This window comes from Pseudoliparis swirei, chromosome 11 (genome assembly GCF_029220125.1).
Source record: "Pseudoliparis swirei isolate HS2019 ecotype Mariana Trench chromosome 11, NWPU_hadal_v1, whole genome shotgun sequence".
Lineage (NCBI taxonomy): Eukaryota > Metazoa > Chordata > Actinopteri > Perciformes > Liparidae > Pseudoliparis > Pseudoliparis swirei.
The window spans coordinates 3,925,211-3,942,935 of record NC_079398.1 but is presented as its reverse complement, the minus strand read 5'-3'; the positions used below and the strand labels follow the sequence as shown (position 1 = coordinate 3,942,935).

At 42.6% G+C, this 17,725-nt stretch overlaps 2 protein-coding genes across 5 annotated transcripts in view; both read right to left on the bottom strand.

Moving 5' to 3' along the window:
- Window positions 1-369: 369 nt before the first annotated feature.
- Window positions 370-10,282, bottom strand: pomt2 (protein-O-mannosyltransferase 2). Of its 3 annotated transcripts, XM_056426922.1 has the most exons (22): window positions 10,044-10,281; window positions 9,510-9,796; window positions 9,338-9,422; window positions 9,146-9,250; window positions 8,941-9,049; window positions 7,346-7,454; window positions 6,749-6,908; window positions 6,553-6,659; window positions 6,387-6,469; window positions 5,638-5,747; window positions 5,483-5,549; window positions 5,323-5,383; window positions 5,126-5,204; window positions 4,597-4,748; window positions 3,803-3,894; window positions 3,640-3,716; window positions 3,486-3,557; window positions 2,783-2,842; window positions 2,594-2,699; window positions 1,838-1,978; window positions 1,250-1,361; window positions 370-1,108 (listed from the first exon to the last, which is right to left on the bottom strand). In XM_056426922.1, exons 2-22 carry the CDS (start codon window positions 9,785-9,787, stop codon window positions 1,003-1,005), a joined length of 2,271 nt encoding a protein of 756 aa, XP_056282897.1. In that variant the 5' UTR covers window positions 9,788-9,796; window positions 10,044-10,281; the 3' UTR covers window positions 370-1,002. The 3 variants fall into 3 exon arrangements, with proteins under 3 accessions (XP_056282897.1, XP_056282898.1, XP_056282896.1); XM_056426923.1 differs by having other exon boundaries at window positions 4,597-4,715; window positions 9,510-10,282; XM_056426921.1 differs by having other exon boundaries at window positions 9,510-10,281.
- A 1,070-nt stretch (window positions 10,283-11,352) lies between these two features.
- The window catches only part of LOC130201776 (latent-transforming growth factor beta-binding protein 2-like), an 88,689-nt gene continuing 82,316 nt past the window's right edge, over window positions 11,353-17,725 (bottom strand). For both annotated transcript variants that reach the window (XM_056426885.1, XM_056426886.1), the window contains 6 exons: window positions 17,497-17,625; window positions 17,174-17,314; window positions 16,713-16,886; window positions 16,357-16,626; window positions 15,586-15,735; window positions 11,353-13,511 (listed from right to left, as the gene is read on the bottom strand). In XM_056426885.1, the coding sequence (XP_056282860.1) occupies window positions 13,309-13,511; window positions 15,586-15,735; window positions 16,357-16,626; window positions 16,713-16,886; window positions 17,174-17,314; window positions 17,497-17,625 (1,067 nt within the window). In that variant the 3' untranslated portion in view covers window positions 11,353-13,308. The remainder of the gene's footprint in view (window positions 13,512-15,585; window positions 15,736-16,356; window positions 16,627-16,712; window positions 16,887-17,173; window positions 17,315-17,496; window positions 17,626-17,725) is intronic.

Below are 17,725 nucleotides of genomic sequence, written 5' to 3'. Positions count from 1 at the left end.
GTTAGCTATGAGTCAAGGAGATGAGTGTCATGGTGTTAATCTCCTCCAGATTACCACATCAAAACTGAGAGCAGTCACAAATAAATAAAGATCCCAGATGACAATCATAAATGGTGCTTTGTATTTTGAGTATTTCACGCAGCTCTTGGGTTGTTTTAAGATGATCAAGGGGTCTTATTTTGGAAATCTTGTATGCAATTGTGATAATTTTCGATACCGTAGTTATTCTGTGGCACGTCTTGTATTACTGTACCCGTCTGCAGCTCAGTATTTCTGCACATCTTGGCCAGAACATTCTTGAAAACATGACGTTCAATCTCAAGACGCGCCCTGGTTGAATGAAATATAAATAAGAACAGAAGCACACACTACAAGAATATCCCATTTTAATGCTCATACTGTAAGGTACATGACACAGTCAGCAGTAGTATTGCGATGTAAAAACAGGCCAATACTGGATGTCTAAATATAAAAATACCGGGCACTGAGACCAAGATGATCTCAAATGAAAATACAGTCTGATAGCCGATAACTATGGAACCAAGAAAGTGTTATCTGGAAAACGTACCAACACGGAGATGCAACACTTGAGCTTTTCAGATTTACTTAATTACTTCCTTCCAGGCACTCTAGCTTATATCATTGTAACATACAGTATTGAGATAAACTGCAAGTCCCAGATGTAAGATGTGTTGAGAGTTAAGGCAGCTTGGTGAAGAGTTGAGGACTGAACTCTCTCATGCTCAACAACTCTGGCTTCCATATTGCACTAATCCAGGTCCGTTTCACCAAGCACTCTTTAAACATTATAGACTACGATACTTGAAAATGTCGAGACGCATAAATACATGGACAGGTAGAGACTTAATAGCGGTGTGTGCAGTCGGTACCTTTTGAAAATGATCATTTTATGTAAACGCTGTAAAAACCATAAGTCTTTGAGACACACGATTGAATAAAGTCCCTCATTATCAGAACAATATTAGTGTATTCTCGTGTGTACTAGAACTCCCAGGAGTCCATCCACTTCTGGCCGGCCATGGCGCTGCCCGGCTCGTGTGCCAGAGGACCCGTCATGCCGTAGGAAAGCGGATGGAACAGGTAGAAGCTAACAGACGGAGAATGGGATGGAGTGATTTATGCGACGTAAAAGAAGCTCTCTTAAAACTGAAAATGAGTTGTGAGGTAAACCGGGCTGGAATGAACTGGGAGACAGTTTTCCTCCATAGTTACTCTTGTGTCAGCTCACCTGTAGAGAACACTCAACAGGAGCACCAGCAGCCCGAGTCTCCGCAGCCAATCAGAATACGGAGGGCGGAGCAGCAGGTCGGTGCTTTTCAACAGAACGTCGAACGTGATTCCTGTGGAAAACAAACGGAATGTTACGACGCTGTGACCGACAGGAGAACATCTAACCCTGATCATGCTAAATAATTATAAACCACAGAGGGGGCTAAACTAGGGGATCCAGACAGGAAGTACAATCATGCCATTGAGTCACCGAGCTGTATACGACAACTTATTGTTTTTTTCCTATATTTGTTTACATTTTGGCTCACCCATAAAAGTTTGGCGCAGCTCCTGCTTGCAATGTTCCCACGGATGTAGGAACAACCTGATACTTGTCCGTCAAGTTCTAAAGTTAAAAGTTTCATTTGTGCCCTCTGATTTCTCGGTGGATAAATGGATGTTTAATCCCAATTGACAATGACATCTACAGAAGTCACACATCATCTACAATGTCGCTGTAATCCGCTGCAAGCCCTTTGCCTTTCGCACCACGAGGTATCTTTGCATCACGTCCCTCCTTTGAGGTGTGAGGTGTGAGGTGTGGTACCTGTCAGCATGCTGCTGAAGAGCATTGCAGGGAAGTAGTGGTGGAAGTAGAGGACGCGGCCCATCGTGTAGAAAGGTGCGTAGTGCAGCAGCCAGCCGAGGAGCAGCAGCCCGCCTTCCCTCTGAAGCACCAGAGAATGCTCTGAACGGCAGAGGGGAGGATGGAACTTTGATTTAATGTTTAAATAAACCATCTACTGCAACACGACAGAACCAGTTCTGATAATCCACGGGTCAAATTGACCCTTGAGGTGTGGAAAAATATCATTAGAGAATATAAACGACTGTCCCTTAAATGGTGTGGATATGACTTCACACCAAATAAAATGGACACCAGATTCAAAAAATGGAGAGATAAATGGAATAACAGCTTTATGCAATATTATGAATGCAAACAGACTGTTTAGTTTTGAAATGATTCAAGAAAATGATCTGGAGCAGATGACAGCTCATGTTCACCAAAGAATGGAGACATTTCTTAAGCGCTGGCAAAAGTGGTGCAACTGTCACAGATAAACGGCCTGACTGTATTTCTTTACTCTATGGGAAATGATTTCTCCCTGCTTTATTTATAGTTGTGTTATGGTATTGTTTTTGTTTCTTTATTTGTATATGTGTGTTTTTTTTCCTCCTCTTTATACATAGAATCTGAAAAATTAAAATATGTGTATGCGAGACTCTGAACATTAATAAAATATAAATGAAAAAATAAATAAATCATCTATTGCTGCCGATCAGTTTCCCTGTCAATAAGCACCTTTTCTCTTTTGGCCCAATGAGAAACCTCTCTGGAGCGCTATGGACGCCACTGCCACCATGATGGGGTACAATCCCAAACTGGCCAGGTTCATCCACCAGACCACCTGAACAAAACAAACACGTGTTCATGTGCGTCGAGGTCAGAGGAGAGCGACAACAGGAAACAGGAAGCAAGCTTCAGACTTACGGGGTTCCCCAGCAGGTAAACACGATACTCGGTGTCATTCACTCCGGAAAACCTCAAGCCCTTTGCAGAAACAAAGGACACTTTAGTAGATCAACGTGCTCGTGCATTTAGAGTTTGATCAAAGAATACACTTTATAATGTAGATTATTCAACATACCTGATAGTAAAAAAAAAAATGGATTACATTTTTTATTATAAGACAATACATAGACATAACACCTAGAGGACGACGAAACAGTGAACACAACATAAAGTCAGAGTATTGTGAAAAAAGAAAGAAAAAGAAAGAAACTAGAACGGGCACTCGGTAGAGCGCATACCTTCGCATATCACAAGATTGGGCATTGAATTATGAACATTTTGGCATTAGTTGCATGGCAATTGGATAAAACTTGAAAGTAAAAAGAAGAGTTTGACCCTTTCATGACCTTGACCTTGACCTTTGACCCAATCAATCCCAAAATCTAATCAAATGGTCCCTGGATAATAACCAATCATCCCACCAAATTTCATGCGATTCGGTTTAACACTTTTTGTGTTATGCGAGTAACACGCATACAAATAAATAAATAAATAAATAAATACACGGCGATCAAAACATTACCTTCCGCATTTTCAATGCGAAGGTAATAAAGAAAGAAAGAAAAATGCATGTGTACATGTGTGTGTGTGAGAGTTTAAATATATATATATTTGAACGTACCTGATAGTCGATGGGCCAATGCCAGGGTTTGGAGTTCATCTCATTGTCTTTGGGTTTCAAGCCACTGTTCCCCTAAAAAGACAAAGCTAACGTCAACAAGCGATGAGCCGCGTTCTGTGAGCAGACGGATCCGCGGCCTCTCGTGGTTTCTTACTCGTATCATCACGATGTGGGACTCCAGGAGGATCTCCAGGAAATGGGGCTTCAGCACAGACAGACTGATGTTGGGCCCTGAACACAGACGGGCGAAGGGGGCGTGTCGGTTAGTGTCTGACATCGTGAGGCGGAGTCGGCGCCACACGGAATGCGGTTCTCACATTTGGGGTTGACGTGGTCTTCGATGTTCCACTGAGAGCTTGGAGTCTCCTTCAAGTAGGGACTGCAGGTCACCTCCACCTGCTCCCAGCCCCTGGACACAAACGAGACGTGACCTTTGACCCGCCATGCACATATTAAAGTACTACCTTGACTTTACTGAAGCTACATTTCAGAGGGAGATTCTCAACTTGTTATTCCATTAAAATGATCCCACAGCGTTAGTTAGTCGTGACTTAACAATTTAAGATGTTGCATTCAAGAAACATTAGAAGAGCATTTGTTGGACAACTGTGACAACATTTCTCACTATTTTCAGAATATTTACAAAATCAAACAATCAAAGGAGTAATGGAGAATATAATAATAATAATAATTTAGACTTCTGTAGCGCTGTTCTAGTACACGAAGACGCTTATAATATAGTCATGAGTTGCAGTCCTAAACAATGATAATACAACAACAATGCAATTTACAACAGCAGTTAAAAATCTACCTCAGCCTATTTCAACAGTATAATCCAGTTTTTACAGTGAGTGAGTAACAATAAATAATAGTGTATAAATATAAACAGCCACAGGGGGAATCGTTCCATATTGAGTACTTTTATTTTAATATGTTAAGGACGCTTCCTGATTATGCTCACGTGCTTTTACTGAAGACATTTTCAATGCAGAACTTTTCCTTTTAACAATGTGACAGTGTGGTATTAGTACTTTAACTGAAGTAGAGGATCCTAATACTTCCTCCACCACTACACAATGAATGTAGGAGGAGCGGAGAAGACGCCTTTTACCACTTCGGGAGAGTCTTTCCGGACGAGTAAAGCACACAGCCGGTGGCTCGGTGCAGAAAGCGGACTTTGCTCCGCAGCACCTTCACCAGGTCACCCTTCCGGCCTCCGCACACCTCCACCTGCCACAGGTCATTGGTGTCACCTGTGCCATTCTAAGAGCAGGCCAAAGGTGGAGATGTGTTTTGAGATTGGGGATATTCAACTACATGACGACATCAGAGTGCAATGTTATTAATGCTGAGTAAGGCCATTCGTAGTTTTACAAGAGGGCCCTGCTCAAGAAGGCAGCGTTACAGTTTTATCATAGGAAACAGACTTCAAAACAACATCAACATGAACGATTCTCTGAAAGTTGACAACGGACTTACGAAAAAGCCAATTTGCATCAATCGAGTGATTTTCATTTGGTGTCAGAGCAACGACGATCCTGAATCATGATGCAGAGTCAAGGAGCCAGGAGTCGTGTTACATGCCTTCAGTCAACTGGACAGGGCACACAGGACTCTCTTTATGTGATGGGTGTACTCACAATGCCATAGCCTGTAACCTGGAAGTGCTTCTTGGTGAGCGGAGCCTCGTGGAGGTGACCGTGAAGGTTCCGGGTGGTTCTGAAGGGAGCGGGAACCATCACAACACGCACAGCATCTGGATCGGCGTGACTTTGAGATGCCCGACGTCTTTTGAATCGGTGGATATCATATCAAATATTTTCATTTCTCTACTTACTCCTTGTGCTCCAGTCGAATGATGTCACCGTGACGAACAAGGTCAGCTGTCCCGGGTTGAGCTGTGGAGATTAAAAAAAGCAAGAGGCTCGTCCGTGACTTCCTTATGAAATGAATAACACCGATATCGCTCGAGAGTAAACAAAAATGCATCTTCTCACATGCATTATTATCCGGTCTGTGAACCAGCCACACGTTGTTGTAGTCCTTATGGAGATAGGCTGTCACCTGAAGAAATAAATAAAAAAATCAACAATACGATCGCTGATAAGACATTTAATGAAGTTTGAGATTTCCATTGAGCCTTTAGCCTGACCTGCTGCTGCCTCGCTCCCACGCCCTCTGGGTATAAGTGCCAATGAGAGTGCAAATAGCCTCCAGCAATACGGAGGTTTTTTACTGTGATGATGGATCCATAGGCCAGGTCTGCATCAGAGGATCAAGATATTGCCCCAAATTATTACTAAACACACGAAACAATTACATAGAATACAACATTACTTTTGAAGCTTAAACTGACAAGTACCCATCGCAAGAGACAATTATAGAACTTGGTATAAAATAGAAGAATACGCAAACGTTTCCGCCCATCTGGCTGTCGTCAACACTGAGGGAACGCCCTCTGTCTCTTACAGGTGTCGAGGTAAACACAGGGTTCTTACACATTCTGACCAATGGATTTCCAGGACTTTTCTATGACTTTTCCATGACTATTCCATGACTATTCCATGACTTTTCTATGACTTTAAACCAAATTTCCACGACCAAACTGAAATCTCGTTATGAACAAGAACAATTTAGAAAATGTTGTGCGTTTTTGAGCGTCTTTCTTTAAAAAAACATATTAATCACTTCAAACTCGGCGTAAATGAACATGTGAATATAAGAACATTTCCATGACTTTTCCAAAACTTTTATGATTTAAGTTTTTCCCATGACTTTTCCAGGCCTGGAAATGACCATTTTAAAATTCCATGACTTTTCCAGGTTTTCCATGACCGTACGAACCCTGTAAACACAGCTGCAGCGTTGTGTGGTTCGTGCACACACTTGTTTGGGACTCACACTCGGGCATGGAGGCATTGTGGAGGTTGTTGCCGATTAGTCGGGACTGAAAAGCTGAACTGTAGAAGCCGTCGCCCGGTCCGCTGGTGAGAGAAAACAATCGCGATGACCCAAACGACGTGGCCGTCTTCACGCAGCAGAGGCTGGACACGGCAGTCAGACGCACCTTTTGTTCAACACAACAAAGTGGACGGCAAAGATTGTGACGTAGAGGAAGAGTGGAACCAGGATGAGTCCGACAATCCGAGCCAGGAAGTGCTTTGTGATTTCCACCTGGAGCCGGAGAATAAGGCGGGAAGAGCACAGAACAGTGAATCCTCACAATCGGTTCCCACGGCCGCTCAACGTGTGCTGCTGTTTACCAGTGAGAGGCTCAGGTCTCCCAGCAGTCTCCAGAGGTCCCAGACGGTGTTCAGCCCCACCAGCAGGACGACAAACAGACCCACAAACTTCACCCCCAAGGCCCCGGCAAGGTTCACACCGGTCAGTATCAGCCACAGCCACCAGGACGACGTAAACGGCCTGAACACAAACAACAAAGGCGCTCAAATAGAATGCAAACAAGTTAGAGGATGAGCACATTGCATACTAAACAATACACATTGCATGCTAAACAATACACATTGCATACTAAACACTTCACATTGCATACTAAACAATACCACCCAGCAGGGAAGTTGTATTATTGTTGGAAGACCCATCATAAATAAAGATGGGTCCAAAACAAGGTTTTAAATCAAATTATTTTAACAAAAATAAATCAGCAGTATTAGAAGTGGAATAGGAAACAGGAAAGTGAGTAGTTAACACATGTGTGGACATTTTTTTCCAAATCAAAAGAGAAATAATTGATGATTAAAGGGTTGACTGTATTGACTATAATCATCGACTCACTGTTGGTCGAATAATTGATGAATCAATGAATGATGTCACCATTACATTGCATAGTGGTGCGCTACCTGAATCTCTGCAGGCTGAAGTTGACCATGCTCAGCACAGCGGCCATGATGAAGAACAAGAGGATCGGGTCCAACAGGATGTACTGGGAGATGGTGATGCAGCCGGTGTCTGTCGGGAGGAGGACATGAAGCACATCAGTGTCCTCATGACCAAAGGCAGCCAGACATTGCGATGCATTGAATCGTGTTATATTGAAATACACGTTCAAACTCAAACTCATGATGGAGACGGCTGCTTTTGAAAGTAGGATTGCAAATAAAAAAAATAAAAATACTGAGGGGGCAGATTTGGGTTTTGAGGGAAATGCAAATATAGATGCAGGGTGGCGTGTACACACTGACAAGTAAAAGATCATTACGGGGGTGCCGGGGTAGCTTTGTGTTGTTCTTGTCTTTTTATTGTTGTTGTTTTGGGGGGGGGGGGGGGTATGTGTCTATATGTGTGTGTATGTATGCATGTGTATATGTATGTGTGTATATGTATATATATGTATGTGTATATGTATGTATGTGTGTATATGTATATATATAAGGGTATATGTATGTATGTGTGTGTATGAATAGAATAGAATATACACTTTTATTAATCCCCAAGGGGAAATTAGTTCTCTGCATTTAACCCATCCTTAGTTATTAAGGAGCAGTGGGCTGCAGTGAAGCGCCCGGGAAGCAGCTGGGGTTCAGTGCCTTGCTCAAGGACACTTCGACTTGCAACTAATGGGGAGAGCGGGGATCGAACCCACAACCCTGCGGTTGCAGGACGGCCCTCTTACCCCACTGAGCTAAAGCCGCCCCGTGTGTGTATGTATGCGTGTGTATATGTATGTGTGTATATGTATATATATGTATGTGTATATGTATTTATGTGTGTATGTGTATGTATGCGTATGTACAGGACTGTCTCAGAAAATTAGAATATTGTGATAAAGTTCTTTATTTTCTGTAATGCAATTAAAAAAACAAAAATTCGGATTCATTACAAATCATTACAAATCAAATGAAAGCCTTTTTTTCTTTTATTCTTTGCTTTGATTAATTTTTGCTTAAAAAGAAAAAAAAAAAAATCTCTATCTAAAATTTTGAAAATTTCCTCAGACCAAGTAAAAAAAGATTTATAACAGCAAAACAAAATCAAACATTTGAAAATGTGTTTCCAGGTGTGTGATTTGTTTAATACCCTACTAGTATACTTTATGATATTCTAATATTTAGAAATAGGATATTTGAGTTTTCTTAAGCTGTAAGCCATAATCAGCAATATTAAAAGAATAAAAGGCTTGCAATATTTCAGTTGATTTGTAATGAATCAGAATGCATGATTTTTTTTTTTTTTGCATACAGAAAATAAAGAACTTTATCACAATATTCTAATTTTCTGAGACAGTCCTGTATATGTATGTATGTATATGTATATATATGTGTATATGTATGTATGTATTTGTGTGTGTATGTGTGTATATATATTTATGTTTATGTCTGACATATTTGTACTTGTTTTATGTTTATATTACTAAATGAATAAAACAATTTAAGTGACAAAAAAAAGTTGGTGTTCGTCAGATCAGTGAAATAAACCACAAATTGGGATGACTCACCACATATGACCAGAGTGGCGGTGATGAGAGCAGCCGTGTACGACCGAGATAAGTTCAGCACGATGAGGTAGGCGAAGATCGGGAGAAAGGAGCCCAACACGGCGCAGAGCTGTTGGAGGCAAGAGGCAGGACGACAAGTTAAATATTCAAACTGCATTGTCAATCAATAAGAAGAGAGGGTTTCATTGCGTGGAACAGAACATACTCCTCTCATCCCCCAGTAGTTGTGGTGTTCATATTTATCTCCTGGCTTTGCGAAGGGAAAGCTTCCATCATAACCGGTCATGTAACCGGCGAGACCGATCAGCATCTGCAACAGATTAACGGAGCTCAATCCTCAAACTGCAGACGTCTCCCCCGAGGACGCGCCGTGGAGAGGGATCATCCGTGATCTCACTTTTCCAAGCGGAGGATGGACATCGAAGAAGAAGGTCCTGTTGATGTAGTAGCTTCCCATCTTTCCAAAGTGCGTCTCATCCCAGCTGGAAAATCAACACCAGTTATGTAAAAAAAAAATTAAAAGTCACGCTAAGACACACAATCGACACGCCAAAGGACCTTCGCCTCACCACACGTGAGGGGGCTCTGTGATCCGGTAGAGGCGTGTGGCGAAGCTCAGCCCGGCCACCAGCATCAGCACCACGCCGCCGCTCTGGGGGTCCCGGCTGACGTGTCCTCCGGCCGAAAGGTGATGAGATGTCCCGTTTGAAGACTGAGTGTCATCTTCTGGCGAGAGGCCAGCAGCCTGACTGTCCTCCAGGGCCTGGAGGGCCTCCCTTGAAGATGTGGGACCGGTTCTCCTGTTGCGTAGTGTTGACGTGTCCCTCGTTGTGGTCGATTGAGTCATGCATTCTTCCTTTGCCATTAGGAAACGAAACCTGAGCTCTCTGAAGCCCCTCGCGTTAAGTCTAATATTATGGAGGCACTACCTATAACGTTTGATCATACAAGAGCTAATACAGGGGTTTCGTGTAGATGTGTTACCGTGCTGTCTGGGGCCAATAACAACATTTAGCACAGCTAACGTTAGCTTAAACACGGGAGCACCGGGAGCCTGAACACTGGACATATACAAGCAGGTGATACTGACAGTGATCACTCACCTTCCCGGGTACTTAGTACTCTGTCACATCGCAGCCGAGCTACTCGGACTTTCCCCTCGATAACTTCCCTCGCTCACCAACCAACGGTCCACTCGGCGCGAGGCGGCATTCCTTGTCATATGTGACAAATTACTAACGGCCGCTTTCGCCTCAATTTACCGTTTTATTATTAAAATGTTTACATTAGCATCACAGTTAGAGCACGAGAGGTTTGGTAGCTCGAGCCAACGGAACACCTATGAAGCGAGGTGGTTTCTGGGAGATGTAGTCTACCGTTTCACGTATGTGAGCTCGGCCGTTGAAGGGTGAACGCAATTACCCAGAATCCCTCTGGGGTCGTTCCCTGGTTAACCAATCAGGGAGCGTTTGAGGAAGAAATGAGAAAGCAGTGATTTGAGGCTATTTGGCCACTAGAGGGCGATGTAGTTTAATACATAATTTTGAGATAGAAATAAACAGAGATCTAAACATCGACGAAACAATTGTGTTTCGTTTAAAAATGAATACAGTCAGAATTTCCGGTCCTCAAAAATGTTAAGTGTGTCCATTGATACGAGTAAAATAGCCCAAAACACCAGTGGTCAGAAACTAAGTGCATTTGCTAAAGTCATTTATACTGTAAGTACAATTTTTAGGTGCCCTGATGTATTTTCATTTTGTGTTACGTAATGCTTCTACTTCAATATATTTCAGAAGACAATATATATACTCTTAACTGCACTACACTTATGTGGCAGCTATAGTTACTTTTTGAATGAAGATTTGTTTTACCAAAAGAAAAGAAATATACAACAGTATATGAATCAGGTGAACTTACTAGCTGCACCATTACAATGATGATTGCATTCTAGGATGTACACAATAATACTTTAATAATCCAACAGCAATAGTGTTTACCAATGCAGCTCTCTGAAACGGGTCTTTTTGACTCATACATGCATTTGATAGCTGAAAGTACATTTTGTGGTAACAATTTGGCTTGGAATGGAATATTTGTATCTTGTGGGATTACTACTTTAGTAAATGATCTAAATATGTCTTCCATCACCTCGGACCCCTTACGTCACACACTCATGTGCCTGCGATGCGATGTGCATACACACACACACACACACACAACTGTTCAAGAACAATGTCCAGTGCCTTTATTATCAGTAGTAGCCATAGTATACTCCACACTACACATAACATACTTACGGTTGTTGTTCTAAAACAAATACACTTCCCAAGCAGAGCATTTGCATACACACAGTAGAGGCAAGGTGTGTTTGGTGCCATTTTCTTCCAAGTAAATCCTCAAAGAGATTGATATATTTTATGTTTTTATTTTTAAGGCTGACAGCGATTACAGTCAAGAGGTCAACACAATGAATGAACATGATATTTCCAATGACCACAGCTTTACAACCAGACCTTTATCTCAAGTTATTTTCGATTTTGAAAGACTTTAAATATCCCAACTTGCCGATAATTTGAACAGCACGGTAAAGTTCAGTGGACATCGAGTGGAAACATTTGTACAACAGTAGGTTAATAGGTTATGAATGGATGTTTAGGCTATTAGTCATGAACTTATTGTCGCTGTCCAAAGTTGGAATTAGACTTTCATGTTTCTGCATTGCTGAGAAGTTCAATCCATGAGACAGATAATGCCAATAAACCTGAATATAAAAGACAAAAAGGTATAAGTGAGAGTTGAGAAACCAAATGAGTCGGCCAGTACTGCCTATGATACATTCATGACATTAGGAGCCACCAAAGTCTAAGAGAAATTATGTTCACAATTACTAATATTTAGCCTTAAAGTTGTGACACACATAAGTTGGTGCTTGTATTTCTAAAGCATTGTCTTTGTGATGAACTTGAAGAGACACAATGTCTGCAGTTCGAACAGCGCTGCCACTTCCAAAAAATACATTTCATAGTCTGCTCCACAGGGCAGGGTATACACACAGTTCCTCTGGTACAGTGTCAGCCACTCGCCTCATTCAGAAAAAGATATGCTTCAAAAAAACATGAAAAAACCAACATTTTTACAGTCATGTATAAATCTCCAAAGCTATAATGCCAGATTTTTCTTACATTTTATGTTGTATGTCAAACAAAAATATTGGTTGTGCTATAATGCATTAAGAGAGTATGTAACAAAAATAATACATAGTACTAGATTTGTACAAAATATACCAAACCTCTCTGCATTCAGAGATGCAAACATGCCAACGGTCTGATGTGAGATCTGGATCTTTTTGCCGGTGTGACGCTGGTCCATAAGGGCTGTGATGTTTAAAGATAGTTTCAGAAGTTAGACCAGAATGTAGCCTAGAGACTAACTTTGATGAGTCAAAACGTGTTAAAAGTATAAAACAAGTAGTGCTGTCGGGATCAGCAACTGGGTCCATGTTTCCCTACTCAACAAGGTTTAAAGACAGTCAACATGGTGTCAAACAGAGGAAGGCAGGTTCTACATATTGCACCTTAGAAAAGAAAAGTTACAAAGATCATCATATACATCTACAGTCTTTCCAAGTCCAAGTAAAGGCTGACGTTTGAAATGTGTTCGTTTGGCTGTGGTCACTTCTCACTTCCTGGTCCGGAGATTCTTCAGCTTGTGGTTAATCTTGAAGAATAGGAAGGCGGTTGTGGGTAAAGTTCTTTGAATTTCTGATGTTTATCAACCCTGGCGTCCATTTAGTCCAAGGCCAATGTTAATAACATGACTGAGTGAGACAATTGGTGAGCGGTTTGACACTGAGGCGCACACTGATTTATGAATGGCTGATTTCGTATGGCATTCCTTCTCCTCCAAAAGACATTCGTTATCTCCCCACGTCTCTGAGGTCAATTACGGAGAGGAATCAAGTACGCCCTCTGAAATAGGTCGCTTTCTATGTTTGCAGAGGCCCGTCATGCGAATGAAATAAATAACACAACAAAGAAAAGTGACAGAGAAGATTATGTGGAAAATATATCTGCGAATCAAATTGCCCGGGGTTACTGAGTAAAACAGATCAGTCCACACAATCCCTTTACGGCAAATGGATATCTGGGGAATGCTAAATCCCATGTAACACATTCACTGCACAATTCCTGGTCCTCTTGAACGTGTGTGCGGAGGTTTGAATGTGTGTGTGTGTGTGTGTGTGTGTAGGGTAACATGTTGGGATGCCTAAGCGTTGCTGTTGGAGGTTTAGTGCCAGGCCCCTGGGGTAGAGGGCAGAGGGTGTAAGGGGATCTTTGAGGGAGCAGGAAAAGCCAGCAGTCTGTCTCACTTTCCTGTCTCCACAAGACCAGACTCCGGGATCTCCGGGATCTCCGGGATCTCCGGGATCTCCGGGATGCATTTGTGTGGCTCTGCGGTGGCCAGGAAGCCCGGCAAGCAGCTGCACTTATACGAGCCCTCTGCGTTTGTGCAGTGCCCGTTCTGACACAAGGGCACCGTGTCGCTGATGTCCTCACACTCGTTGATGTCTGTGAGAAAAGGAGAGACGACGAGTTCGTCAGCGAGGAGAATTCACAGCCCGAACATCTGCCTGAGCCACATCTGCTGCCGAGTGGCCTTGTGGGTATATGAGGAGTGGGATCCTGGAATGCTACAACCATTAATAATGTCCATTTCATTTCATTTGGACTTCCCTTATTTCTCTTTTTTTTCCTTCCCTGCTAAGTTTCTGTCTTTCTTTCGCTTTTCATCAGGAGATGAAACCAAACTGACTAAACTAACGGAGGAGAAACGTTCGCAAAGGTATGTTATGAGAATTGTTTTTCATTTCGGAACTTCCCAGTAGTGTTCATTATGTATTCAAATCTGAAAAAAAAGTGAAAGTGTTCAGAGTGTTTTTTTAAATTGAATATCTATCGTCCTGAAGCTGCAATTGGTCGATCGAAAGAAAATGTATCTGCTGTATTTTGATAATCCATCAATCGTCAAACCTTCTCTGGCCTCGGCTTCTTCTACCTGAGCGTTTGCTGCTCGTCTGCTTCTCACATTTTAGTAAATTGGGTGTTTTTGGATCTTTGGATTGTCGCTCGGACAAAACAACCAAACGATTAATCTGATAATGTGATCTGACCCGCTGCTCCACGTCAGCCATCACATGAGCTGCAGTTGTTGACATGGTTACGCAATAAACCAGAGTGTTTTAATTAGCTTCACAAAAGTTGACATTTGGTGGCACCAGGTTTTCACTCAACGGAAATATTTCATCTTGTTTCCAGGGTTCGTACGCATGTTGACCGATGGAATTCCAGGACTTTTCCAGGACTTTAAACCAAATTTCCATGACCAAACTGAAATCTCAGTGTGTACATGAAAACTTCTTGAAAATGTAGAATTCAAACAATGAGAATTACAAAGCATACAATATACCTTAAATGAAACAAATGAATGAGAGACAATAGTTTGATTAAAAGAATAAACATTACTATACATGTTTATTCTTAGAAACACTTATATAAATGTTTATTCTTTTAATCAAACTATTATCCTTTATGTGAAAATCTGTTTGGATTTGGCCTATGCCAGCTTATAATTTGAGTCTTCCTTTCAAAAACATATGAATTATTTTAAACTCGACGTAAATGAACACGTGATTATAACAAATTTCCATGACTTTTCCAAAACTTTTGTGATTTAAGTATTTTCCATGACTTTTCCAGGCCTGGAAATGTCCATTTTAAAATTCCATGACTTTTTCAGGTTTTCCATGACCGTACGAACCCTGTGAATATCTTTAATCAAACTGGAGCTGCCAGCGGACTGTTGACAATGATAATGATTAACAAGGCGTCGGATTCGGTTTCCTCTCGGCCTGCGAGTGATTTCTCTTTCCCTTCGTCGGCACCTCGGGAGGTCTGATTGTCATTTCATCGCAGTCCGTCTCACATGACCCTCCTTCTGTTTATGTCATGTTCTGCTGGGGAAATGCTCGTGTTGATATGTCTGAAAGGAGGAAGGCCCGCGCTGCACGGCCCCCACATGTTTCCACAGGGTTGGAATTCAATCACTTTCCTTGGGAAGCGTCTGGCCTTGGAGCTGATAAGCTTGTCCGCAGACAGAATATTGTAGCCATAGCATTTCATTACAACAAGACCGTCTCGCTTTCTTACAAAACAAACAAAGTACCCTTTAAAGATATAGTATCTCATATAATATACCGAGTGGCTACGATTCAAGGTCTCCTTACTCTTGGCAGAGCGGGACTCTCAGACCAAAGGGTAACGTGATGGTTTTGAGAAGTGCACTGCTTTCATTAGTTTCCCATAAAACATAACTTAATGCAAGGTTGTTAAATTCCAAGCTTCTCCTTGAGCTTGATGATTTACTGCATGGAGGGCTACCTCACTGAAATGAATCCAAGCCCTGGCTCCAAAAGACTTGAACTCGGAGTTCACTGCGGTGGGATTTCTGAGACTCAACACCACATTTTAAAGCAAGATTAAATGACGTGTGATTGATTCCCTATTCCATCTAGAAAAGGCCCTGAACATTTTAACTTGGAGCACCGAGCCTACACATGGGTGGTCCGTGGAGGGAAGGACTCACCTAGACAGGCCATCTTCTTCAGGTCCAGTTCGTAGCCGTCGAAGCAGTCGCAGGTGTAGCCTTCGCGCACGCGGACGCAGCGCCCGTTCTCACACCCGTTCAGGATTCCACATTCCTCCGCCCGGAGACCCTCAAAGCCATCGTAGCGATCTGATTGGATACAGAAATATGGAAGAAACCCGTTTGTTACCCGGCAACAAGCATTTACGAAGCAAAACCATCATTCATTTGGAGTTGGAGTCCACTATTCACTCGTTTATTTCTACCTCCTTGGTTTGTTCTCTACCAACTACTGACATGAACACCAGGCTCCTGAGCTGCTGAATGCTCTGTCTGTCTGCCGTTCAGAGCGGTTTCCCCGACAGCAGCCGCCTGCTATGAGAGCTGTGAGACTGAACCCAAACATTGAGCAGAATACCCCGATGAAGCTCCTCAAACAGTCTCTGGAGGTTCATCATTTCAAATAACCGTTTTCCACGGTCATTTGATACATTTTAATAAAAACACATCAACGAAAGACACTTTGAGGTGGAGGCAATACTCATATAGTATCGTTTAAACAAACATTTGAATGCAAGATTGTCCTTTCAATGTTGTGATCTTCCATGATGCTACTCATGAGTGTAATGACTCTGCCCATCGCTGGTCCGCCGGTCTTTAGGGAACCAGTAATGCCGATCTAATGATTTCCAATTGAGCTCATTTCTTTTGATTGACCAATGCAATACAGCGTATAGAATGCTGCATATTACACAGGATGCATTTACCCACCGGCATAGGAAGCCACTGGCCGCGGCTGCCCCTCTCGTGGTCGTTGAACGGGAACGCGGAAAGGTCGCTGTTGAACGCCGTAGTCGTTGTCATTGAAGAGAGGAATGCCATCGGGAATGTCATAGGGTCCTGCAGGGCCGCCGTAACTGTCCCAGTACGGAGGAACGAAGGACTCCTCTGGGCCCTCGAGACCGTACTCGTACCCCGGCCTCTCTCGCAGACTGTCTGATTCTCCTCTCCGTGGAAGGTTGCACATCACCGCGTAGTCGTCTGAATACAGCAGCACACGGCGGAGTTATGGCTTTCGGATGTTAACAACAATGACGTGTTCATATGTCGTGCATCCGGCTTCTCACCGGAGTCTTTCCTGGGACAGAAGGCGCACTGTCCGCTCCAGGCGATGCCCCACAGGCAGCAGCATTCGGTGTATGTACTTCTGCGTCCCTGCAGGGGTTGGGAGCAGATGTTGTCCCCTTCAAGATGCTGCCAGCAAATATCCATGTGCACATCGTGATCCGGCTCCAGAGTTTCTGGGAGACAGAATGAGGAGGGAGGAGAAGTGTAAACGAAAAATCCAGCTGTTTATATCACCTAAATATCATTCTGTGGTCGTGAAAAGAAAAGTGAACTTCTGTAAGGGCATCCACGTCAAAACATTCATGATACACAACAAACTTAGGTGTGGCGTCGATCAGCTAAATTGATTATTCGTTTCTCTGATTATTTTTTACAGACTTATTCTCTGTTGATCACGACCAGTAAAACATTCTAAAACAATTCTCCCGCTGTGAAACTTCACTGCATTATGCTGTAACACCTTCTGTGGCGTTGAAGCCGATGCAGCGCTGGCGTGTGCTGTCCAGGACTAATGGAGGACTGCAGAAACAGTTGAAGGACCCGGCCGTGTTAACGCACTCTCCATCTTCACAGGCGTTTCCAAACCCGCACTCATCGTAATCTAAAAACACATTTAAAGACACAGAAATCACAATATGGAGTAATGATCATGAAAAAAAGATTCAGCATTTGATGGACAAAGCACGGGGGACCAATTATCGTAAATGTAGTTTAAATGAAAAACCTTTTCCCAGTTCATCTGTTTCAAAAGTTTTAAAACGAAAAACAGAAGCCATTTCTTACCCATGCACTCCAGCCGGAGGTTGTCGTAGTAGAAGCCCGAGCGGCAGTAGCAGGTGTAAGTAGAAAAGAGATTTGAACACTGTCCATTCTTACAGATGTCTGATCCAAACATCTCACACTCGTCTGCATCTGAGGGGGGAAAGAGATTCGTGGAAAGTGACGTGGAAAGTAACAGCGGTCAAAACATTGACACGCTGCTTTAAACGTTATTCATGTTTTTCTTGTAAGA